Below are 25661 nucleotides of genomic sequence, written 5' to 3'. Positions count from 1 at the left end.
TATGGAGTTCTGTTACACTCTCGACTTCCTAGCAGTTCCTAAATTTGCAGCAATTGTGAGCTCTATTAGGCATGATGGGTGGTTTGATCTGCAGTGTATATTGGTCAAATTTAAATGGTATTAAAATTAGAATGTGTGAGAGAGCCACATGCAACTCCACTTATCAGCTGTTTTGGTAAAGCTGATTAAGGATTGGCTTTCAGGTTGCTGGGTTTTAGTTAGTATAAAGGGATTATTTTTAGTGCTACAAAATATTCCAATATTTTGAGCTTAGAGGAACTTGAACAGAAAAAGAACCCAACAAACAACCTATATGGTTTTTCTGGTGATATTCTGCAGGTGTCACACACAGAGATACTGCTGGAAAGTCCACAGGTTTGTCATCACCTGTGCAGGTAATCAATGAGTATCCCAAAATTGCATCCAGAGATTTCATCTCTGCAGCAGCTGTTGGCAACCTTCCATCCCCAGCATACCAGATCCTGGTCCCTAAATAGCCACTGGCTTGGCAGAGACATGCAGCAATGCAGATGTGCTTACTCTCAAAAGGAAACTCTTATTTTATTCATGTCTGTGCTTCATCAGAATCAAATGTTACAGGTCTTGAGCTTTGCTGACTGATTGGTGCCCCAGTTCATCCACCACTTTCTCTAAGACATCATTACCTTTTTACAGAATAGATGGCATGATAACATTTCCCGTGAGTCTGGTCTCTCTCATGTCAAAAATAAGCACCCCTCTCCTCATTCATAGTTCTCTGGCATCTTAAATGAAACACTGATGTTTAAATGTGTAAAAAAATTACTTCAGACACATTAATCTCTGGGGTTTTGGTAGTATTTGGTGAGATTCTCAGAGGTCCTTCATTTTCTGTGGACTAGTATTTGTCTCCAGGCCAAAGTGTAGGAATATGGGCGTTTTCTATTCATAAACAAGCATGTGATGCACATAGTGGGACACAAAGTGATCATGGCAAAATGAAACTGAGGTGTTTTCAGCTTTTTTTGAGTCTCACACAGGGTATGCGAAAACCATACACCTGTTTATAAATGGGCTCTGCATTTCTTTCCATGAGAGTGATGAACAGAAGTCTCTCAGAAATTTTGTTCCTCTTTTTCCTGCCCTGGAAGCAGGACTGTATTTTGCTCTAGAAGTTGGTATTTGTTGAGACTGATCTTTATCCCTCACTACAGCCCAGTGTGAAGTGAATGAAGACTAATTTGGCAGCAGGATAAATGGCTTGAGGTTAATGTTGCTCTGTGTATGGTCCTGTGGTTTTATAAACATCATGTTTGCAGGAGTTTGGATGTTCAGCACAGACACCACCAAACAAATGGTCATGGGGAGGGTTGGAAAGTCTTGGTAGAGTGTGGTGGGGTATTCCAGGAGGTTTCTGAAGCTCTGCCAGGGGAGGTTTAGGCTGGATGTTGGGAAGGGGTGGATGCTCAGGCACTGGAGAGGATCCTCAGGGAATGATCACAGATGCCAGAGCTCCAGGAGCAGCTGGACAACACTGCACAGGGTGGGATTGTTGGGGTGTCCATGATCCTGATGGGTCCCAGCTCTGGATCCTCTCTGATTCTTGGGTGACAGCAGCCAGCTGTTTAATAGGCTAAATCCATGGCACAGTAGAACTTTTAGGTTTTTGGGATCATCCTAAGATTTAGAACCACTTGGCAACATGAATCTGGGGTCTGTAAATGGCATGAGATGGTGCCAATAGCAGCAGATGGTGAAAATGCTAACAAAGGGGGAAAACTGAAATCTAGAATCCCATCATTTTAATTTGGATGTGACTCAGGAAAAGGTGGTTTATTCCAAATATGCTTTGAATTGAAAAATTGTAGCTTGCATGACTTTGAGTCTTCAGGGGATTATTTTGTAGATATCAGTAAGTCATGAAAACATTACATTTTAAACAGAATGAAGACACCTTTCAGGTAACTCCTTTCAGATAACTCCTGTAACTTGGCTGTAAGGCTCCCATAGGTATCTGAAACACTCGTAAGTACCAGCAGTCATTTTTATATGTCAGTGTTTTTATTATTCCAGACTCTTTTGTCAGTCTTTCTTAATGCATCTTTATAAAGGCTACAACTACTTTACTTAAGCATTTCCAGGGGCTGGCATGTCATCATTTTTGGGTCTAGGAAGAGGTAGAGTATGTAGCAGCTGGGAAAGTCAACCATGAAGATTTTTTTGTGTGTGGTCAGTGTTCATTCCAAGGAATATTTTCAGGGCTTTGTCAAAATGTAAATCTCTAAGAAACAACACTTGGAATATGTCTTCAGCTTTTTTTTCCCCTCTGGGAGTGTCCCCCAGAATGAGTCTCTTATGTCTTCTATTCCAACTTCTTTTTCTCTGTGCATGCTGGAAGTTGAATGAAATTCTGAGACCTGTTTCTAGTTTTCATAAAGTTCTGTGGATCTGGGCCTCTCTAAGGTTGTTCTCCAGTTTTGAAGAGCTTTGCTTTCTATATTCTCTCCTGTAATGCCTATGGACAACAAATGGGGAGGAAAGATGGGAAGAGAATTTGTCAAATATGCCAAATATTGTGTAGCAAACATGCTAGAAATTCCCTGTGCTTCGAGGGCTTGGCTTTCCCCAAGAGGGTAATAATTTTCTGTGAGTGACTGTACATAATTCCATAGTAGAACTGCAAACAACAATATGACCTGATTCTCCTAAATCAGCATTGCTTTGTTCAAGTCTCACCAAATATTCAGAAATCCTTAAACTCTTACTGCCTGTGAAGATTAATCCAGAGGAGTCTAAGGAATGACATGGTAGAATATGGAAGAGTCAGGCTATAATTCTCTAAGTCAGTGTTTTCTATGGATATTTTCTCTGATGTAGTAACTAGAGTTTAATATGCAGCTGGCCTGATTTTAAAGTAAAATTCTACAAAAATAAACCAGGATAATTAACTATCCCAACAATTTAGCAGAGAAAATGGTTTCTTTTCCTGTATTTAGGGGTTTAAAATTGTGTTTCTTTCTAAAGGGTGAGTTTTAGTAGAAACCAATGTAGTGGCTTGGGCCAGGAACCTCTTGGTTGAACTCCACAGGCCAAGTTTCAGTTTGGGAATTTGCTTAGGAAATCAGCTCCGTTCAATGTTTTCATTAGCAGTGAGGAGGATGGAATACAGAGTAGCTTATAAAGTATGCAGATGACACCAAGCTGTGAGGATCGGAAAATGCTTCCCTGTATCAGATCAGAATTCAAAATAAACTTGGCAAATTGCAGAGATGGTCTGAAATCAGCAAGATGAACTCAAATTAAGTGAAGTGTCACATCATATATTTAGGAAAAAGAATTTAGCTACACAAATTCAAGACAGGCAATACCTGTTAAGAGGAAAAAGAGGTAGCAAGGTCTAGAGTACATTGCTGTTGCAAACTAAGGAAATTAGTTCTGTAATTGTGGAATGTGTGAAGAGGGATGCTGTGTGTGTAATGTTGGGTAATTACTCCAAATTAGGGCTGGTGAGGTCTGAATTGACATGCTGTATCCATGTTTGGTTATGACTTCTAAAAAGCCTCTGGAAAAGTGCATTGAGAATTGAGTGCAAAAGAGAATTGAGTTTGCCTAAGTTAAGAAAATGTTAGTAACGACCATCTGATATATGAAGATTTTAAGACAAAAGGGAGAGGGAAACTTTCTGAATATTCCTGAGTGAAAAATTAAGGGAAATTTTTTGCTATTTGCACTCACAGTGATGGGGGTTGTGTTTTACAAAACACTTTTTGAAGTCTGAACCCCAGAAAAAGCTACCTAGAGCTGTTTTAGAACCTACTCTTCAAGGAGAAATTCTACAAATCTGTGTTGGATGTACCTTCCTCAGCCCAAGGTGGATTTCAGCACATGTGTCTATAACTGTGCAGGAGATGAGAGTAGAATAAATAGCTTGTAAAACGTTTCTCTTGAAAAGTCCTGGAAAAGTGGAATGGCTGCTTTTAGTGGGGAAAGCTGCCCACCCCATGGGCCAGACTCAGCACAGCCTTGTAGGGCTGCAGCTACAACTTGAGGTCGTGAGAGTAGAGAATTTCTGAACCCCAAATCCATTTCTCTCTCATAAATATACACCTGGTTACAGAGATCACCAGAGGAAGAATTTGATTCATACCTGCTGACTTTGCCTCTCAGTCCTAACCGAAAAAACTATTTATTTATGTAACTTCCTTCCCACAAGAGGTTCCATTAATTCTGTTGATGGAAGCATTTTTCAGCATTACCATAGTGAAATAAAGCACAGAGCATTAAACTCTTCTCTGCCTCCAAAAGTGAGAAAGAAACAGTGGCAGGAAACTGACCTTGAAAAGGAAATGCTTTGGTTTCTGATTAATTTAGAAATCTGAGTTAGTTTGATGCTCTAATTGCCAATTATATTTTTAAATATTTTCCTTTATCAACCTTGATAATTTAACAGAATTTACCAATTGGCAAGTTTCAAGTATTTTTTCTTCCAAACTCTTTTATACCACAACACTGCTCCTAATCATCTGTGAAAAAGCTGCCATGCAACAGAAGCCTGGGAATTGCTAGCAGTAATGATGGAAACTAATTCAAACCAGGCCACAGGTAGAAGATTTTGTGAAAGCAATCTGCATCTTTTCAAGCTGGAATAGCCTTTTAGAAAAGCAGTCTCTTTCATTCCAAAGGAAGCCCTGCCTTTATCTCTCTATCCATGCACAGGACAAAAAAGGAGGCGACAGGGATGTACAAGTTTTGGCCAAGTTTGCCAGCATTGCCTTCCCCTTTGCTTCTGTGCCCATGAAGTGGTTCACAGAAAGGCAGTGTGAAAACCCACAGGGGCTCTTCCTTTGCCAAGCTTTACCTGTGTTCTCCCCTGCTGCTCTGTCCTGAGAGCTGTGATCCCTTCTGGAGCTGCCTTCCAGAGGCTGCAGATCCCAGCTAATCTCGTTACTGTGCTATTCTGCATCCTGTGATTTCATACTCCTGGGGGGCTGCCTTTTGCTAAAAGAAGTGATGTAGCATTTTTCATAAAGGGATAGTAAAAGGTGAGTGACAGGCAGAGTGAATCATGGCATAAATCATTTCAGGCATGGAAGTGCAGCTTTCACTCCAGAGGAAAGCTATTAGGAAAGGATGTCGATGTTTTAACTTTTTAATTGCATCTACTTGTTTGTTGCTACTCTCATTCTTTTTGCTTTTGGCTTAATTATTTCTCCCTGAAGTATGCTGCTTACCTAATAAGTTGACTAAGCTTGAAAAATTGATTCAAATACATATTAAATAAGAGCTTGTGAGCTAGAGTCACAGTGAGCAAATCCTGAGTAAGTTGGTTTCTTTAATAGCACTCTGAGTCTTACCAAAAATACCCCAACTATTCAATCTGTTCTGATCACAGTTTTGTCAGCATCTAAACTTTATGACAATTTAAATAAATTTTAAAATCAAGCCAAACCCCACCCCTTGATTTTTGACTGAAAATAAACAGTGGTTCTCTGTGTGGGGGAAAGTGCTTTGTTCTTTGCCTGCTGTTCTGGTTTAAGGCAGTTTAGAAGGGAATTGTTTCTGTAATGTGTAACAGCTGATGCTGTAGACTAAGTGATTTTTTTTTTTTTCCTGTGGCCAGCATAAAAATTATCAACAACCTTGTAAGGATAATCAAAGGAATGAATAAGTAAAGATTCTCTAAGAAGTAATTTAGATACATGTTTGTTGTTATTTTCAGACATTCTAGATAAAACCCTTAATGTTTGGGTGCAGAGGTTTACAGTACATGAGACTATAATGACACAAACATCTTCCATGTTATTACAAAGGTTCTAGAAAATCTTCTTGCCCTGATTGATTAAGAACTCAATCTTGAACAGGATTATGGATGTTTTTAAGTTAATATGCTGTGAAATCAGCAGTGTTCCTGGTGTACTGCATAATTCAGGAATATGTATGTGTCTTGAAAGGATGAAACAGCATAGTTTTGACTTTTTCTCAGATTTGATCCAGGGCCAAACTTTGTTGCTAAGAAGAAGATGATTAGATATTGGCATGGTATGTACACATTCAGATCTAATGCAGTAAAACCTGGGCAAGTTACAACACTCAGTTAATACAAATTGATGCATTTTGATGGTTGCACATGGAGTGGAAACAGAAAGTGATCAGAGAGCACCACAAAATGGATGGTCTGAATTTATCACAACTGTGTTTGTATCAGGAACTTAACAGTGATGTTAATACAATTATTAATCAATAATATTAAATTACTAATAAAAAGATTAAATACTATTGTTAATAAAATAATGTTAATTAAATTATTTTTGAGGCATTTTATACTGTAGGGAGAGTCCACTTCCTGAAATTGTTTCTTTTTGCGAGGAGAACTGGGTTTGCCAATTAGAAAGTGTGTGAATTTATGCCACTTCACAAGAATAAATATGTTTGCTGCTGCTCTACAGCTAAGAGTGAAGATTCTGTGTGCATGGGGACTAGGATAAGTACATGAACTCAACTTTAAATTTGGAAGTTGCTCAGCCTCCAGACATACAAGTTCAGGTCTCTGGAAGACTGTTTTCTCATTATTTTCTGGGATGTACCAAGGTCTGCTGGGTAGTCTTAAAGGTTAACCTCAGGTATGTTGAGATTCTAGCAAGTTTTCTCCCTCCCAAATCCTGAGTCATAGGAGCTTGGGAAGCAGCCAGAAATTTCAGCAGAAAGGATGGAGTTTTTTAAGCATTGCTGTGACTGGGATCTATCAGTGACTTGCAGATGGGAATTTACAGAAATGAAACAAAAGATAGGAGCTTTGTGCTCAGAGTGTCTTCCCCTTCTTATGCTCTTTTATGTTTTTGTTTTGTTTTTACTTAAATTTCTTTATCCTTTTTTTTTGTCTGTTTTAGCTTTTATCTTCTCTATTGAAGGCATTTTTCTCCTCTTCCATTTTGTCAAGAAAAGATAAATTTTAAGACCTCGAAGAGGAACGCAAGCTATTCAGTTATGCTACAGTTGCATAATAAAACCCGGAATTAAATGTCAGGGTTATAATTATTACAGAAGAATGCTTTCAGGTGAGATTAGTAACTCAAGCCAAGATAAAAAAGGTGGAAGAAATTACTATATTAGAGAGATGATGTTCAAAGAAGGCAGGTTAGGAAGAGTTGCAACAGGCAAAATTCTTGAAAGTGGTTATTTTTAGTTTTGCCTTCACTCAGAGTCAGGATTGAATGCCCAAGAGATGGATTTCTTGTTTGGATTTGGTTGTTTATTAAATCTTATCTAAAGTATGGAGAGTTCTCCAGCACTTCCAGCTATCAAGCTAAAAGTGAGAAAATAGAGGTGAATTTAGTTAGTTACAAGGTCTTTTAAAGCCTAACTATCCAATTACAAGCTAACATCTGTATTATTTATACTTTTGACCCAATAACCAAACACCTGTTGACCCACATTGCAGTGCTTCCTGTCCAATCCAAAAACTACTATCTGAAATTATGGAGAAGGAACAAGAAGAAGGAGACAACACCCAAGAACATCCATGCCTTTACTATATTCTAAACCCCCAGATTCAAAACCCTTCACCATGTGAAATCACACACTTCTATTTAACTACAACCTATGATTTTAATTCCACTCAAATTTGGAATCCTTCTCCAAGAGCTCAGGTCAAATGTAGTGTTCTCCAGGGGACAGACCCAGAAAGCACAGAAAGCTCAAAAACCCCAGGCTTTTGGGATTCAAAATGATGGGTTAGGCTGTTGTGATGTGTTCAGTTGTAATTTCTTGGCAGGTTGATCTTGGCTGAGAGCATTTGTGTGGCAGTTTGTCTCCTTTCTTTGGCCTGTTTGCCCTGAGGCCTCTCGGTGTGGCCAAGGGGCTCCATGTGTCTGTGGGGGCAGTGGCCCCTGTTCACCTTGGCTTTCCTCATCCCCAGCCACCATCGTGGAGGGAGGAGGGAAATAATCACAGAATAACCAGGCTGGAAGAGACCTCCAAGATCAAGTCCAACCCATGCCTTAACACCTCAACTAGGCCATGGCACTGAGTGCCACACCCAGGGATGGTGACTCCAGCACCTCCCAGGCAAGGCGTTTCAATACTTTATTATTCTTTCTGTGAAAAACTTTTTCCTAATATCCAACCTATATTTCCCTTGTTGCAGCTTGTGTCCTCTGGTTCTGCCAGTGCTGACTGGAGAAGAGCTTGACCCCACTGAGCACAGCCACCTTTCAGGGAGCTGTACAGTGACACTCCTGAGTCTCCTTTCCCCAGGCTGAACAGCCCCAGCTCCCCCAGCTGTTCCTCACAGGGTTTGTGTCCCAGCCCCTCACCAGCCCTGCTCCTCCTCTGGATGTGCTCAATGTCCCCATGCTCTCCCTGAACTGAGGGACAGAGCTGGGCACAGCACTCGAGGTGCAGCCTCACCTGTGCCAGGTACAGGGGCAGAATGAGCTCCTGCTCCTGCTGGCCACACCATTCCTGACCCAGGCCAGGGGCCAGTGGCCTTCTTGGCCACCAGGGCACACTGCTGGCTCTGTCCAGCTGCTGTCAAAGTAGAGTAGGAGCAATGTAGAAAGTGGCTGAGCCAGTAGAGCTAAGACAATAAATCACTTGCTTGACTTTGTTGTGTCAGGATGGGTGGATGGGATATTGTTAAATTGAAGAAACCATAACTACACCTGGACCCTAAAACCAGCCAGAACCAGGCTGGGGACCATGAGGGGCCCGAAAACCTTACAAGACAAAGGTGAAAAGCTGAAGGCAAGGAAGACTCCCTGACTTCATAATTAGGAGACCAGTGACCCATTTCAAACACCCACCAACCCATCTGAAGTAAGGAGCTGTGTAAGCATGAAACAACTGAGTAATTTTAAAATGAAGCAGGGGTAGGTGGGATTAGGTAATTCATATGTATGGGTGTGTTGGGTAATTCTATAGATATGTAAGACTTTTGTGGATGAAAGAAAGCAAGAGCCCTGTGTAGTTCACACATCCCTGCTGAAGATTTCTCCCAGCTGAGCCCAGGGTCATAAAAAACATACCACTTTTAACTTTAACTGGTCAGAGAGTCTTTGTTTCTGCATCACACTCCTAGGATCTCATTGCAAACAGGATCAGCCTCCACATTTACCACAGGTAAACAAGTAGGGCCCACACAACACAAACCACATCAAGGGAAGGCCCATTTTCACCTCACACACTGAGGGCTGGCAGCAGTCATGGAAATTCCCTGTCTTCTAGAGGGGAAAGGGAGTGATAGAGAGCACAGAGACCATCCTTCAGCACATCCCTTGTTACTCTCTACAGCTGCCTGAAAGGTGGCTGTGCTCAGGTGGGGTTTCTCTAGGGGTCTTTCTCCAGGCAGCACTGACAGAACCAGAGGACACAAGCTGCACCAAGGGAAATGTAAGTTGGATATTAGGAAGAAGTTTTTCACAGAAAGAGTGATCAAGTTCTGGAATGGTCTACCCAGGACGTGATGGAGTCACCATCCCTGGGTGTGTTTAAAAAAAGACTGGATGTGGCACTCAGTGCCATGGTTTAGTTGAGGTGTTAGCCCACAGGTTGGACTCAATGATCTTGGAGGTCTCTTCCAACCTGGTCATTCTGTGAATTCTGTATTCATTATATGCATAGCTTCTATCCCTGAACTAAGTTCTCAACCCTTTGATTTTTGCTTCATGTGGGGCTGAGAGAGCAGTGGCCATCACACTATTCCTAAGCCCAAGATGGGTGACAGCAGCTGAGGGGCAGCTCAAAGGTGAGTAGGAACATCTTGGGAGCAGCTCAGATGTGGGAAAACATGCTTAGGTTATGCAGTTCACACGTCCATTGACACAGGAGCTATTCCTAATGGTTAATTTGTCCTTTGTCTCAGCACAATTGGCTCATGACCAGCAAAATCAGGCCTGGAATAAAATTTTGGCTTTTACAAACTATAGATTTTTAGGGTGCAATCCAGCAATATAACTATGTGCATGTGAACAATATCACTGATTTCAGTAGAGCTGTTAATGCCCTCTTATTTATATGTATTTGTTCTTGTCTGAGGCTGTAAACCAGTATCCATCCTCTGGAATTCAGTGCATGTCATGTCCTTGCCTCCAAAACCTGCCCTATGGCAGAGAAAGAAATATCAGCAATTTCCCCACAGTTTCCACTATAAAACCAAGGTTTTCAGACAGTTGTAACTTTACCCAAATGCAACTGCTCAGCCCAGAATTTCCTGTGCTAGGTATGGTGAGCAAAGTTGGTTTTGTGTGTAAGAAAATGTTGGCTGAAATCTTTCTGTCACTAGGAAAAAATGCATTTGGGGTTTTTTTAATCTTGCAGGAACTCTGTTGCTCTCATATTTTGGAGCAAGAAATGCAGCAGAAGAGCTTTCTGGTCTGAAAGCAGCTTCTGGCATTAACAAGAAACCTCTTTGCCAGTACGTGGAAATGCAAATAAATTTGATCAAATAATGAAGTTCTAAAAATTATGTATCACAAACAATATTCAGTACAATGCTGTATTAGAATTTGGCAGCTGAACGCTGTCTATATTGAGAACATATCTTTCTGTAAAAATCCTATACGTGAAACCAGAGAAAATTAGATTTTGTCCTTGTTTCTACAATGGAGAAACTGGGTGAGGCTGGAAAAGTCACTTAGGAGTACTAAGCTGGTAATTAATTTTGTGTTTTTCATTCTCAGGGTGCCTAATTTTGAGACAATCTAGGTTAGATTTTTATTTTACATACAAGCAGTGTCAGTTCTGTGTGTGGAATGAGCAGTCCCTCTCCTAGCCCTGATGGAACCCATCTACCTGGGTAATACCTGAGAGTGTGCTGGGAGCTGGGAGAACAGGCTGGTCATGGCACATTGGTTCCAGTGTTTCAGAAACTCTGGTGCCATAAGTTTTCCTCCACTTGGTTCTGAGATCTGCCCTCTCTCAAGTTTTTTGGCTGTATTGAACACCCAGCTGATGTGCCCCAGGCAGCTCAGGGTGCAGCACTTTTTGACCTGAAGGTTGATTTTGTGTGTGAAGTGGTCAAATGTGGAATATCCTGAGACTGAAAGTATTTTTGCATCAGAAGATACTGTATTTTTATTTATGGCTCAGTCAAAATAAATTAAAATAATCGATGATTGTTTTGAAAGCAAATTACTGGGAGTACTATATATCTACCATGGCAAGTGCTGAAGAGATGAGAATGTCTTATAATGCCAGAGTGAGTTGTGTAAACAAGGGTATTTATATACTCAGCAGCAGCAAATCTCTGAGAGGGTTTTTTGTTGGGTTTGGTTTTTTTCTTGGCTGAGTCTCCACTGATCCCACTTTATCCCAAAGGAGGAGGAGGAGAAAACTAATGTTCCTATCACACATGTTCCATTATTGATTTCCATTCCAATCCACCCAAAGTCTTCTGTGCTGGAAATAATTAGACCCTGTGAACAGAGATGAAGCAAAAATCCATACAATGCTGGATTGCCAGAAATGAAGACAAGGGTGCCTAATTAATGCTGCATATAGAATGCCTTTTGGATGAATGGGCTTCCCTTTCTCAGAAGCAGCTCAACAGCAGTTGTGTCACAAATTTGCTGTTAATTAAATGGTGTTCACTGTGTGCCTGTAAAAATGGCATGGAGGAAGAAAAACATTGGACAGCAGCAGTGTTGTACAAAAGCTCTGCAATTTAAAGGAAAGACTGTGAAAAACAAATTTGCAGCCTTCATATGGATATTTTCTTCTGTATAAAATTCACTTTATGGATTTTCCCAAAGTTTCATAGGAATGTCTGGTCACTGCAGAAATTTGAGCATTTCACCAGTTGGACTGGAAGTGTGTTGGGAGGGTTGAGGGTAGGCAGAATGTTCCTGGGAGCTGAGGCAAGATGGATGAGAGCCCAGCTGCAGCCTGGCCAGGATGTAAGGGTTGTCCAGGAGGAGAGTCAAGGTCTAGAGGATGACACCAGTGTCCTGGTTTGAAGGACAGGTGTCTGCCAATAAAGGCAGGAGCTTCTCTTTGAAATGAAAAATGTAAATCCCCTCCCTCCAAATTGTTATCATTTTGAAATTAAGGGGCTCTCAGGCAAAGATATGGGAATAAAAGTTCTTTACTAGGAAAATTAAAATAGAAATGCAGTATTACAAAGAACAATCCCAAACACTGCCAGAGTCAGAATCCAAGCTGACACCTGTCAGTCAGTCAGGGTGTTGGCAGCAGCCCCATTCAATGGTGGCTGCATCCTCCTGCAGTGGCAGATGTGGTTCAGCTGGAGCAGTGCTCCTGGAGAAGGTGCAGTTTCCTCTGAAGGTCCAGGGATGATGTGGGAAGGTCTGGCTTTCCTCTGGAATCCAGTGGAAAGAAGGTACCTTGGTGTCCAAAATCTCAGTTTTTATCTGGGTAGGAAAGGCTTGGCTGCTGCCCTGGCTGGAGCATCTCCCAGTGGGATGATGTAATTTTATCAGTCCCACAGTGGCACTGAATGGGCCAGCAGCAGATGATATCTTCCTGGAGGGAGGATGGGCTGTGGAAAGATAAAGATGATTGCCCCAGCTGTTTTAAAGCTGGCCCATTAGCAGATAATATGTGCCAGGAGATCAGGGTCACTGCCCCACCCAGCTCAACAGATGGGGACAGAACACACATTGCTGGACACTTCCTGTACTGCAACCTGGGACAGCCAGGTAGGATTTTCTCTGCATGAAAGGTGAACTGAAGGTGACCTAAGGCTGTATAATGCACCTTGGGAACTGAAAGGGCAGGTTGTAGGAAGAATATAAGAGAGCTGATGGAAGGGCTTCACAACAGCCCCCACTAAGAGCAGAAATATCTGGGAGGAAAAACTGGAGGGGATCTGAAGTGTCTGATGCAGGTTGAGAGAAAAATGTCAGCTGTATGCACATGCAGATAGCAGCAGTGGGGTTGTTGGTGCTCCAGCAGTCTCTTTAGTAGGTGGATTCTGGGACAGCTCTTCTCATCCTGTCATTTGCAGGCCACTGGTGCCTTTTCTCAGCCTTTAATTCTCTCTTTTTATCTCTATTCCCCCCCTTGCTATTCTAGATATCTGTTGTGGCCAGTCTAAATGATACAACTGCTCTCTGTGCATCTCTGGAGAATTTAAATAGCATAATTCCTTCCTTCTCTTTTCTCCTATAAATGCAGAGAGACTTTATCCTCTTTAGGGAAAGATAGAAAACATTTTTTTCCAAGAAACTAGAGAATGAGTGAATCTCAGGCTCCTCTCTCGAGCAGATGGATTCAAGTGATGAGTCTGTAGGAATCTTCCTAGGTAGGGCATTAAACTGCAAGAATAGATATTTTCTGATGAAATTCTAGTTGACATAAATATATTTTTAGCATGGACTTAATGGAGGGAATTATTTTTCCCAGTATAGTAGATACTGTGGTTTAGGAATTTTATGAAATAATTTGAGTGCAGGAGAAAGGTGCTAATAAAAAAGATTTTTATGACATTGTGCTTTCTAAGTCCTCTTTTTCTTCCTATTTGGGTGCTTAGCATTGTCTCTGTCTCCTCTATTCTGCTTTAATAAGTGTTTTTCTTTCCAAGCTGTCGGCCCTGATGCACAGCTGAAATAGGTGCACATACAGGTTGTGATTCCTTTCCCCATTATTGCATTTTGATTCTGAATTCCAGATTTAATCTGTCTAAATAAGCCACTTCTGGGACTAAAGTCAACTACTAGAACTTTTTGATGTTCAACAAATAGTAAGGCATTACAATGATTTAAATCAAATAACCAAATCCATATGAAATACTCTACTTGTTATCTTTCCAACAGATTGATTTTCTTCCCTGGATCCATTTTAAGCTGCACTGCAGTTGCTAAATCAAAAATAAACTGAGTTTTCAGTCTAGGGTTGTGTTAAGTGTATGATTTCCATTACATCGCAGCATGCTACATATTAAAAATGAAAACATGGAATAGATTTTGAGTACAGAATTGAAATGAATTTTCTGACCTAGTCCCAGTGAATGGGCTCTAATGTGCTGGCAACAACTGTAGCTCCTGGACTGTAATTATCATTGGAGTTATTTCACAGTGGTAGGAAGCTTTAGACCTGTGACCACAGGTGGGGACAGGCTGCTTTTTGAAATTATTTTGTAGGAGTGGGAAAGTTAATCATGCATGTTGGTGCAGCTTGTCACCCTCTCGCATGTTTGTTAGAAGGTAACCTAACAAAATATTTCAAAGCATTGTTTGAGTGTTAAGTGGAACTTCAAGAGAGTGTGAAAACAATTTTGGTTTTACAGAAATCAGTCGTGTTCTTTTTTCTTCATCAGCAGCAGAAGCTCATCTCCACAGCATGTATTTTGAATTATGAGCTTAGAGAGTTCAATCCACCCAGAATCAGGCTTCTGGGGTTCTTGCCCTGAGTTAAATGGATCTTTGGGTTGGTACAGAACATAACCTGCCTTTCTTTTCTCCTCCAGCTTGGCTTTACACCCCCGAAAAAAAATAGTGCTGAGCGGTGGCGATGATCGCCTGTGGAAGACGTGGGGCTTCCCTGATGGCAACATCCTCCTGACAGGGGAGGGGCACACGGATTATCTCTCAGGATGCTGCTTCAGGCCCAGGTCAGTGCCAGAGCCCCTGAAATGGCCCTGCTCCTCCATTCCCTGCCCCTCTGCTCTCATCCTGCTGAATTCTCAGCCATGGAGATAAAGCGTTCCTCTGCCTTTCACAGTGTTGACTTAAGACTGATTGCTTTTAGTATTTTGTACATCTTAAACTCTGTCCCCGTGGCAGTGCACGTAACAAGGAGTAATAAGCTTTTCAGGTATTGCTGCATTCATTTTCTCCCTGTTCGTGCACTGAGGCAAACACAGTCCCATTATTAATAATACTGAAAAGTTGACTTGTATTATGCATTATTTGTCATATGACTAAGAGTATTTGGGTTTACCTAGAGAATAAGAATATGAGCTTTTCTGTCCTTTCATTTTATGGATTAGAGGCTGAATTAATAAATGGAAGTGAACACTGAAAATAAAAATTAAATATTTAAGTTACAAGGGTCATGGAAATAGAGCAGACATGAATTCGGTTTTTTGGTCTTTCTGTTGAAAAATAGGACACCATTTTACTCCCAAAACTAAAATGCATGTGATAAGGCTGAGCTTCTATATGTTGAAATTACTTTGCATCAGATTTGTGAGGCAGCAGTTTAAATAGAGTTCTTTACTGTTAATATAATAAAGGTCTGCCAGGCTATTCACCTGAGGCTCGGTTATAAAAGGAGCATTATTAAGCCTTCAACCTTGTATTTTCATTGTGTTTATTTTATGAAACAGTATTAGCTCTCTTCTTCATGAGTAGGAAATGTATCCTATTTAATTTCATGGTTCCTCCTGATTTTTGAGTTTGTAATGAGCTACCAAAGGCATACACAGTCCTCTAAACACAAGAAAATCCCCTCCTTCCTTTCAAAACATCGAGAAGCAGGAGTCACACTTTCTGGGATGAATTAAACAAGCACTTACTCTTCTCTTGCATCACTTTCTCCTAAGAAAAACAGGCTTTTTCCTAAGATACTTGTGTTTTCACTGTGCTATCTTTTTATGTGTATATCCTTAGAAATAATACCTTTAAAAGAAGAGGATAATATTTAACTTGAATAATTGCATATAATACAGGAGAGAAATGGAAGGTTAAGCTTCTTGTTTTAAGGTGATTTGAAAATTTGTGTGTTGCTGCATGACAGATTTCAGAGTTTGTGAGTGCTGGACAAGGTTTAAACTTACAGATAAACAGAATGCTGCCTTTTCCTCTTACCTGTTGTGAATATAAAACTTAGCACAGGGGAAGAAAGGGAAATATTATTAGAAGAGCATATTATCATTTATAAAGCTGCTGAGCATACTAATCAGATTTCGATAATGCATTGTTACCATGACACCCACTGACTCAGAGACTCAAAACTATTTTCTCATTAGTCTTTGACCAGAATACAGTCCTTTCAATAGGCCTTCCTATTTCTCATTCAATTATTGAAATTAAAATGAGTTGAGGTACATCATTATTCTCTTGCAGTATAAATTGACTCCTGGTGAATGCTCTGGAGTGATTCAAAAGAAGTGCTGTTAAAATATTGTCTTCTGTTACTGCATAAAATATATAATGTGGCAGAATACATTTAATCATATTTTTAATTTTTTTAAAGTTTTTTTTTTTTAGATAGGAGACTTTTATATATTCGTTTTTCCCGGAAGCAAAACCAATTAAGTAAAAATGAAGAGTTCTAATAGATTTTTTTTTTTTCTGGAATCAAATGTAGATTACTTCTAGTTCTGTTCCCATTTTAAAGATTTGAAATTGTGTTCACCCCAGAAGTGGAAAAGAAAGATTTTTTTTGTGCTGCTGTGCTATTAAATGGTGACCTGGGTAGAACTTCCATAGTTCTATAGTCTTGTTTGTCCTCTGTGAGATCACTTCTCCTCTGGGTTTCTTCTTTCTCTGCAAAATCAGGTTTAGAACAATCTCCACCTCTGGTGTGAGAAGTGTTCTGTGTGCAGCCACACAGGAGTCTGCTGTTAGATCACCAGGTACAGCTTCATGCAATAATTGTAATATTAATAATATTGCATCATGCAGCAACCCACAACTGACAGCCAGGCACTAATGATTTAAGGAGAGCTGTGATGGGTATTTAGCTGATGCTTCTGCACATACAAATGGCTTTAAATCCCAGAAATCTGGGGGGTTATGTGCTCACAGAGTATGACTTGAGCAAGGCTCTTTCTCATGGTCTCTGTGCCACCACTGTGTAAGCAGTAAATAGGGGTGAAGCTGACACTATCACTGGTGTCTAGAAACTGGAAACTAAAGAGCTCTTGGGTTTATATATCCTCAGTGGCTCCAAGAGCCATGAGAGAACAAGGTTCTAGGAAGTAGCAATAGCAAGTTTAAGGTGTGTTTTAGGCTCTGGACCAGGCATAACAAAAATGAGGATTGTCCTTAGGAGCTGTCCCAGGACTGATGTACCACACTGTCCTTGAGCATCATCACAGAGCCTTAGGGGCAAAGAGTTGTTGGATGGAGGAGTCTTCCTTCCCACACCCCCACTGACAATGTGCTTCATGCCACTGTGATTTTTTTGCTGGAAAGCACCTCTCTTTCACTTGTGATCAAAGCAGGGTGAGGTGAGGCTGTGCTGAGGCTCCAAGGCTCCTCTGTGTCACACCTGGGTCAGCACAAAGGGTCTGGGTGCCCCATGTGTTCTCCCTGCAGTGGCTCCCAGGACAGGGGATGAAGGGCAGCAGCCTGGATTTGTGCATGGGAGGAGAGCAGAGCAGCTCCCTGCAGATCTGAGAGTAAAGCATTGCCTTAAGCTTTTAAATAAAAGTGAAACTTCAAACAGATCCTGTCGTCTGCAGCATGCAGCAGCTGGGAGGAGGGAGGAGAACAGTGCTTCCTTCTTTGAAACTCAGGTGACACCTGGTCAAACTTCAAAAAAAACCCGGTGTTTCTGCTCTGGTCTGGCTGAACACTGCTTTGCAGATGAATTAGCTGTTTCAAACCCTGTCACTATTGAAAAATTTAATGTTTTTCAGCTTGCCTTTTCTAGATGTGAAGGCAGGAGGGAGTCAGAATGTCTCCTGTCACAGTCAGACACAGAGGCTTTGTGGGAAGAATCTGGAGAGATGGGGAAGAGCTGTGTAGTGCACCTGTGGGTGCCAGGTGACTCAAATATTTGAAATACCAGACAAAAATCTGCATCTTCTGCCAGTTTCCAGAATAAGCTGAGGATGTTGATGCTGTACCTTTAAGGATCGTACTCTGATTACATTAAGATATTTCATGGCATGTACTAGATTTATTTGTCTTTGTTACTAACCTTCTTGGGTGGCTAAAAAATCAAGCTTTGCAGCATAGCAGAGGTGTGTGTTAATGTCTGATAAAATCCCAGTGAACAGTAAAATATTGTATTCTTGCCCTGCATGTGGGCTGGTACAAAATGTAATATCCTTAATATATTCATAAATATTAATCAAGTCAACTCTTCTAAAATGTTTGTATCCCTTTTCATGCAAATATTGTCTGGTTCTGTGGAATACAATGAATTTCTGAATTGAAGTACAAACTCTAGGTTCTTGAAGCTATTTAAAACTTGCACTGAAAGTTGTCAGATTGTCAACTCCTTTGTAATGTCCTGTTCCACTGAGAAAGAAGCAGAGTTTCTGGTGTACCTCAGTCACTGAGGAAAGAAATCAAAACTGTTATCAATTTATTGCTGTGTAAAAATTGCTGTAGCAATTATCTTTAACTGTGTGGATTTTCTATTGGTATTGCAAAACCTGAAGGCAGATATTACCTCCTCTGTAATTAATAAAAAAAAAAAAAAAAAAAAAAGAAAAAAAAAGAAAAGATAGAATAAGCATGTTCATGCTTCAAACATGCAAATAAAGGCATGTAATGTTTTATACCCTGGAAGAAGGTGCCAATGAGGGGAAACAAGAGGAAGGTGAAGTGTTGGGCTGAAAGAACAACCCATGTTCTTCCAGAACAGAGGCAGCTCTGGGTGATATTTCTCAAAGCTGGAGGAGGTGATGTCACTCAGAAGGAAATTTGTGCATGGATAGAGGAGAAAGACAACCCTGTAGAGAGAGAATTAGCAGAAGAGGATGGATGTGAGGAATTGGAGAGAGATTGAATGAACTGTGGAGGGAATGCAACTCCAGGTGAGCTTGAATTCACACAAGAAGCTTTTAGGGAAATGTAGCACATGGGAGCAGGCTGTGGGTAACTGAGCACTGTGGTGGCCTCTCAAGACCAAGTCTAAAAATATTGCTGACAATCCAGAGTGGGGAAAAAGGAATGGGATAATATTTGCCCAAAATTTTAAGAGCAGTGTCTGATAAATATGAAATTGTGTATGTAAGATTCTATCAGAGTGGAAATTATTTTCTCATCACACAAAAATTCTCAGAAAAATTTTTCTAAAATCTTTTTAAAAAGCAAATTCCTGACCAGAATTGAAGTCAGAATAAACTTTGAAACTGAAGTTAATTCTTAGGTAAGCCCTCAATTTTATTTTTCACATTATTTTAATTTCTTTTCTTACCATTTGTGAAGAAGCCATCCAGAGATGACTTTGGGTGGAAAAAGGATAGATTGAAAAGCCCAGTAGAACAGCAATGGAGAAACCTCTGTGGAGTGATGGGAACAAGGGCCAAAATTCAGGAGGGAGCACAGTCCCAGAAGGAGAGTCTCTGGGTTTGATCCAGCCAGGCTCAGATGTTCTGAGGCAGCAGGCACAGGTGACACTGCTCTTTGCTCACTGCTCTCACAGGACTCTGTGCTTGGAGGGAGAGAGACATGTGCAGGGTATGAGGAGAGTCACACAAAATCTGATACTAGAGATAAATGACTGCTGTCTTAATTACAAATTGCAAATAATATCTCTTAAATAGCTAAGGGCCCATAAAGCCTCACCAAATGAAAAGCACTTGGTGACATACAGAGAAGAGTAGGTTCTTTAGTCACAGTAGCAAAATAATTTTAAAAATTCTGCTAACACCAAATATATTTCTGCTTGTGCTTTAATAATTCCTAATGCCATTCTTCGACTCATTTTTATTTCTATGAGAAGTGGCAGGAATTGTTTATTATACCATTTTGTTTAATGTACTGACTTCCAAGATTTGATGCTGTATTTATTTGGTGAAACTAGAGGGGACTTACAGAACAGTCACTGCTGAAGTTGTAATTCTGGAATCTACAAGATGTTGCTGCAATCTAATGTTTGTTTGTTTTCGTGAAATGCAGCAGCATTTGTCTGCATGGAAACTGTAATTTAACATTAAGCAGAGAGATTTGACTATACTACTGCATGCTCTTTCTTATTAGAGACCTTCACATATTCTTTTGGGCTCTGCAGAACATCTGTCCACAGGAAGAAATTAAGGAAGGTTTGGAGTCAGTGATTTTGAAGTGTTGGTTTTTATCACCCATCCTTGAGAGCCACTGCCCAAGCTGGGTCAGTGTCACACCAAGGTAACACTGTCCATGTAAACCAGCAGAACCAAAGGGAGCTCCTGGAGATGCTGAAACAGGAACAGGCTGGAAATTCAGCTTCATCAGGGACCATTCCAAACCCCACTGTGGAATAGTTTCAGCAGTGATATGCTCCAGATTGCTTTTCCAGTGCTGTTAAGAGTTGTGTGCACTTTTGTGGGATTACTGCCCAATCCCACAGAATTTACCCAGGCCCTGGCCCTCCCAGCTAATTCTCTGTGCAGGACTGTGGGGCTCTGCCATGCACTTGCAGCTGGGCAGGGACCTCTAGAGGAGTCGAGCACTGAGCTGAGCTGCACAGGTGGGAGGGGTTTGTGATCTGTCTGTGTGGTGAGGAGGAGGAGGAGGAGGATGATGATGAGAGAGAGGATGAGGCAGTTGAGGATGATGAGGAGGAGAAGGATGAGAAGGATGATTAAGATGAGGAGGAGGATGAAGAGGATGAGGATAAGGAGGAAGATGATGAGAATATGAGGAGGAGGAGGGTGATGTCAGCCTTCACCTCCTGCTCAGCCACTGCACCAGTCAGAGTGACAGTCCCCCCAGGGAAGGGATTTGGAGATGACTGGTGTATATAATGAAATTGTAAATAACAAAATAATAATAAAGTATATATAATAAAAGGTCCATGGACAGTGAGCTACAGAACACTTTCTCTGCTGGCTTTGGAGTTATAAATGATGAGTTTCACACTATACATTAAACAAGGCTGAGACTTGAAAGCCACCAACTCCCCTCTAAGCATTAACATAAAAAGAGTTGTAAGACTCAGATTAATCACAAAGGTCTCTGTTGGCTATCAGTGGAATAGAATTATTTTGATTTGTGCTTTTAAATAGTCTTTAAAACCTAATTCAGGTCTCCCTGCCGAAACAGATGGATTTTATTTATCCTTTTACTACTATTGTTAGCTATGAAAGAAACATGAGATACTCTGTATGTTCCACTTAGGACTTTTTAACACTTATTTAATGAAAAGGCATAATGATTTAATTTTTTTAGAGGATGTTGGATTCCTGCATAGTTCAATAAAACCTTTAGTTACCAGATTACATATTAAATTTGCCAGTGGTAAGAAACTTCTTTTGAGTGGCACAATTAATTTTCAATCATCTAAATGGCTTTATGTAACACACCATATTTAGCACTGGAGACATCTGTTAAGGTGTTTTATCAAACTGAGCTAATAGAGGAGTCAAAAGAAAAAAAGTTGTATTCATCTATTCTGCAAGAAAAAAAATTATTTCAGAAGTTTTTTCATTCAGTTCCCTAGTATACAGTATTCACTATGTGCTTAGTGTTGGCAAGTATAGCAAACTTTTAATTTCAAAAGTAGCTTTATTTATTTCAAAATCTTTGATAAGCTTCATACTTTTTATACAAGGAAATAGTCTTAACATAACATCATTCTCTCTCAAGCTTACAAATCCTACTATTTTTACTTCACAAACATGTTTGGGTGGGCATTAGATTTCCCTTGGGATTCTCATCTCATTATTTTTATCAATAAAAAGCCTCTGCTGGACAAAGGAATAAATCACATATAAATGAAATATGAGAGATTACATGAGAAGCTCAGCTTTTGCTTAGTCTAATCCAATATCTTTGGCCAAACATCTCAATGTCAAAGGCTTTATAAGTATTCTACAGGATCAGGCTGGCAAAGAGAAATCAATAACCAGGTAATGGATTTGATTAAAATTTTTCCCCTTCCACCCACTCCCACAAGCCAAATGTTTCTACCCATACTAATATCTTCTGGCATCTTGGTTATTCTCTGTGGGGTTTTGAGATGTAAATACATACATAAATATGTTTTAAAATTTCAAAGAGCTCTGTTAATTATTGGTATCTATTTAAAGAAAATGCAGTATTTGTATCTGATTTTATTTTCTTTAGAGAGCTCAGTTCTGCAATGCACTTTTGGAAAATGCAGACTAATAACAACTGTAACTTTGCTACAGATTTATATCCTGATTTCTTATTCAGAAGTTGGCTTTTTTCTGCTATTCCTGCTATGCTGAAGAGAATTTCCTCAAACAGGCTGGGGTTCCCAGCAGATGTCCAAACTTCTGGAGATTTTCTTTGTTGCTAAATCCTCATTGTCTGCTTTACCCCAGTACTTCTGACCTTGTGTCTCTGAGTGGCTGTAGTGGCAGCCCAAGTGCCATCTGGAAGGTTTGCCTCCAGAAATATTCATAATTAGGCCATTAATGTTCTCTAAGGATGTTGCTTTAAAGAAGTCATTTTCCCTGTAAGTAAAAAGACCAAGGGATGTTCCTATTGCATGGAACCTGAGGAGTATCATCTTGATTTTAGAACTTCCATAGTGTGGTTACTGAATAGGCTTCACTTTTCATCCAGAATGACCAAGCTTGAATGAAAAACTACCTTTGGCTTGTATTTCTTAGCTGGTGGAAATACTGCCCACTCTGAGTTAGTGATTCACTAATAAAATCTCCATTACAATAATTCAGTGAGCAGCAGGAGACAGAAGTGCTGAGGACAGGTGGAGACAGGAGAGGGAGGAATGGCTGGCAGAAGCAGCAGTCCTCCTATTGAGAAATTCAGATGGATATTTGAAACAGCTACAGGAAGAAAACTCATTGTTATAAATGCTTCCCTTTGCTGAAAGCACTCTGTAGTTGCCTTCACAGGTGGCTTTACACTCATACTGAATTTCAACAGCAGTGATTGAAAACCTGTTGATAAACTAATGCCATTTCTGATTCATTTGCAACCCCTCCATCACAGATGGAAAACATCTCTTTAAATGCTCTTTTTAAAGGACCTTAATCTTCATACCCACAATGTGTGACCTTGGATACATTAGAAATCCTAATGGAGATAAAAAGCTAGTCTTTGTGTAGCATTATTTAACTTCCTATTTAATTACCTTATCTTCATAATTTATCATTTAAATATTATGCTTGCCCATAGGTTAAATAGTTTTCAAATGTTCTGAGTGCTCAGCTTACACAAAAAGGATGTTATTTTTCTTAAGTGATGATCTTGTGTGCTGCATTCTTCCATTATCTGAATTTTAGACCTGAAAACAGACATATATAATTTGGGGGGTTTTAAACCAATCTGATACTAGGTTGAAAAGACACTGTAATTATCAATTTTACAAAGCAGGTGTCAAATTTAATCTTTCTATTTCTGACAAACTTTATTTAGTTACAAAGAATCACTAACTATTTTGATGTAATTGTTTTGACTTAGAAATTGAAAGGAAAGTTTCTGATCAACTGTGTGGGTAATTAGATTTGGTGTTTACTTGAAAGAAAGAAAGAAATTTCTATATGATAACCACTTTGATAGAGAAAGGGTGGAGGAATAAGCAGTTGAAATCTATTCATAGGGTATCAATAAAACGAGATATTTCTAAACCTATTAGTTCAGCTTCAGTGAAGCCATGAGTGTGTTCTCTGAAAGTTTTGCAGAAATTTGCCTGCTCTGCAAGGAGCTCTTGGTTTCTTTTTCTGCACATCTCCCTGATTTTCAACTCCTGGGAGTTGCCAGAAACAGTTCAGTTTTTCTAATCATTTATTTAGTCTGTGAAAAAATACTGTTGTTCACTTTGGTGGGCTCATATTTTGAGTAGCTGATGGTTTTTTTTCTGGCTTCATCAGCGTTTTGTGCTGGGGAGCTGGAGTTGCAGAGGGATTTCCATTTCTCCAGGGCTGGGGAGTCTCAGTTCACTGCTCTGATCCTGGTTGTGTTGCTCTCACTCTGTTCAGAGTCGTTATACACGTCAGAACATCTCTCTTAATAGAATCTCTTGTGTTATGTTTGTCTGAGTGCAATTATAATCTCGATGCCTTTAACATCCTCAGTTCATTATTGCTTTCTTCTGTGCAATAAAGGCAATTGTATTTTCCCTCAGGTCTGCTGCTAGGGTTCTAGTGGAGTGGCTAAGGAGATATCTGTGTTTGTAATATTGTTAAAATGAGCCTTTCCTAAAGTGCAGCTGTTAAAATAACAAACATTAGTGTTAGAGTTGACTAGAGAATGGCAATTCAATTGAGGCAATATCTTAAGATATTTGAATTGGAAATAACCCCCAAATATTTAGAGTGTTTACAAGATTTTTTTTGTCTGGAGCACAAACTCCAGGTACGAATTGCACAGTCATTTATTGTGTTTCTAAAAGAAAACACAATAGAAGCTGTGTGGATGCAATAATTTGAGGAATTCCAGATACAAAACAATTGCAGGAGCACAGGTAGCAGAAGGGAATGAGCATGAGGACTTGTTTGACTACTGAGGGATGTGGAACCCAGTCCTTACTTTGTGGTAGTTAATGCCTGTGTCTGAGTAGTGTGCACATAAAACAAAAGGGGAGAAGAGGGAGAAGACCCCACGGTGTTTGTGTCCCTGGATTAGGTTACCTGTGAGAGCTGTTGTGTTTGAAGGGTTTTTTGGTGTCCTCCCTCTTGAGCAGTCAGTGTTCAGGCTGCACGGCCTCGTGGATGGAAGTTCAGTTCTCCTGCAAAGCCTTTCAGAGAAAGAGTGCAAGTTTTCATTCACTTTGCTATTCTGCTTTCTCTGGTATCAGCCCAGGATTCTGCTCGTGTTCAGCATTTCCATTCCTCCTCCACTCTTGGAGTTAGATTGTTATTGATCCCTGTCTCCATTAACTCAATCCCTGTCCTCAGGCTGTGTCCCTGTGTCCCCAGGGCATGGCTCAGTGAGATCATCACCTGCCCCAAGTACAAACACCAGGCTCCTGCACTGTCCTGTGTGTTTTCTTGGCCTTCACTGTCAGGATCATTACACAGAGTGAGTTAAATATCCTTCCAGGGGCCTGGGAATATTCAAATCTCAGTGCAGAACTTTCCACTGGTTGTGAAATCTTTGTGCACTCACAGAACTCTCTCTGCATATGAATATGCAGCTTAAAAATGATGCTTTGTACAAACATGCAAATGGGATTAATGACTGTGGCTCATTACTGGCTATTGATTGTGATTAGACATCACTGGCCCACCGTTGGGGGATGATAATGGATTTAAAATGACTGAGCCACAAGTTTGCATTTCAGAGGAACCGAGACACAGGATTATTGCTGTTAATATAGGTCATAAATCTGTTCTGTACATGGAATTCATGTATCTGAACTCCTTCCAAACTACATTTTTTCTCTACTTCAACAGCCCTTCATTACAATTTGAGGATTTGGAGTCATTCCAATGGAATGACTGGTTGGGATGGGTGTTGAGATGAAATATCACACTGTAATGGCACACTGTTTAATGTATGTCATGGATATTGATTGGTACTATGCATGATTTTATGTGGGCTAAATACATTATTTTAAAAATTTAACAGTGTACAGAAAGACTTGAACTTACACTGGATTGTTTGAGAGCAAATGTTAGGATGGTGTAGAACAGATCTCATTTCTGGAAAATGTGGTAGTTTTGCAGTTTTTACTCATTATATTTGATCTCAGGTAAAACAGTTATTTCTTATGAAGTTAATGGAGGAAAATCCACTTGGCACAACTGGACTCAGGTGCACTGTTTGCCTTCAGCATAAGAAACCTCCAGAATTGTTGGAGATTCCACTCTCCAGGCTCCCACAAGCTCCTTGCTTCCAGCTGGAGTCCAGGATTCTCCTGTCCCTTGCTACACTGCTGTCTGATTTTGCTGTAGGGTGCTAGATATGCAT

General features: G+C 40.2%; 1 protein-coding gene across 2 annotated transcripts in view; it reads left to right on the top strand.

The window, feature by feature from the left end:
- SPAG16 (sperm associated antigen 16) overlaps positions 1–25661 on the top strand; it is a 354438-nt gene that overhangs the window by 154739 nt on the left and 174038 nt on the right. For both annotated transcript variants that reach the window (XM_079310616.1, XM_079310617.1), the window contains exon 11: positions 14402–14545. In XM_079310616.1, coding sequence (XP_079166742.1) covers positions 14402–14545 — 144 coding nt within the window. The remainder of the gene's footprint in view (positions 1–14401; positions 14546–25661) is intronic.

The sequence above is a fragment of the Erithacus rubecula genome, assembly GCF_903797595.1.
Source record: "Erithacus rubecula genome assembly, chromosome: 8".
Lineage (NCBI taxonomy): Eukaryota > Metazoa > Chordata > Aves > Passeriformes > Muscicapidae > Erithacus > Erithacus rubecula.
The sequence above is the reverse complement of the archived record's forward strand: the minus strand, read 5'-3'. Positions and strand labels throughout refer to the sequence as shown.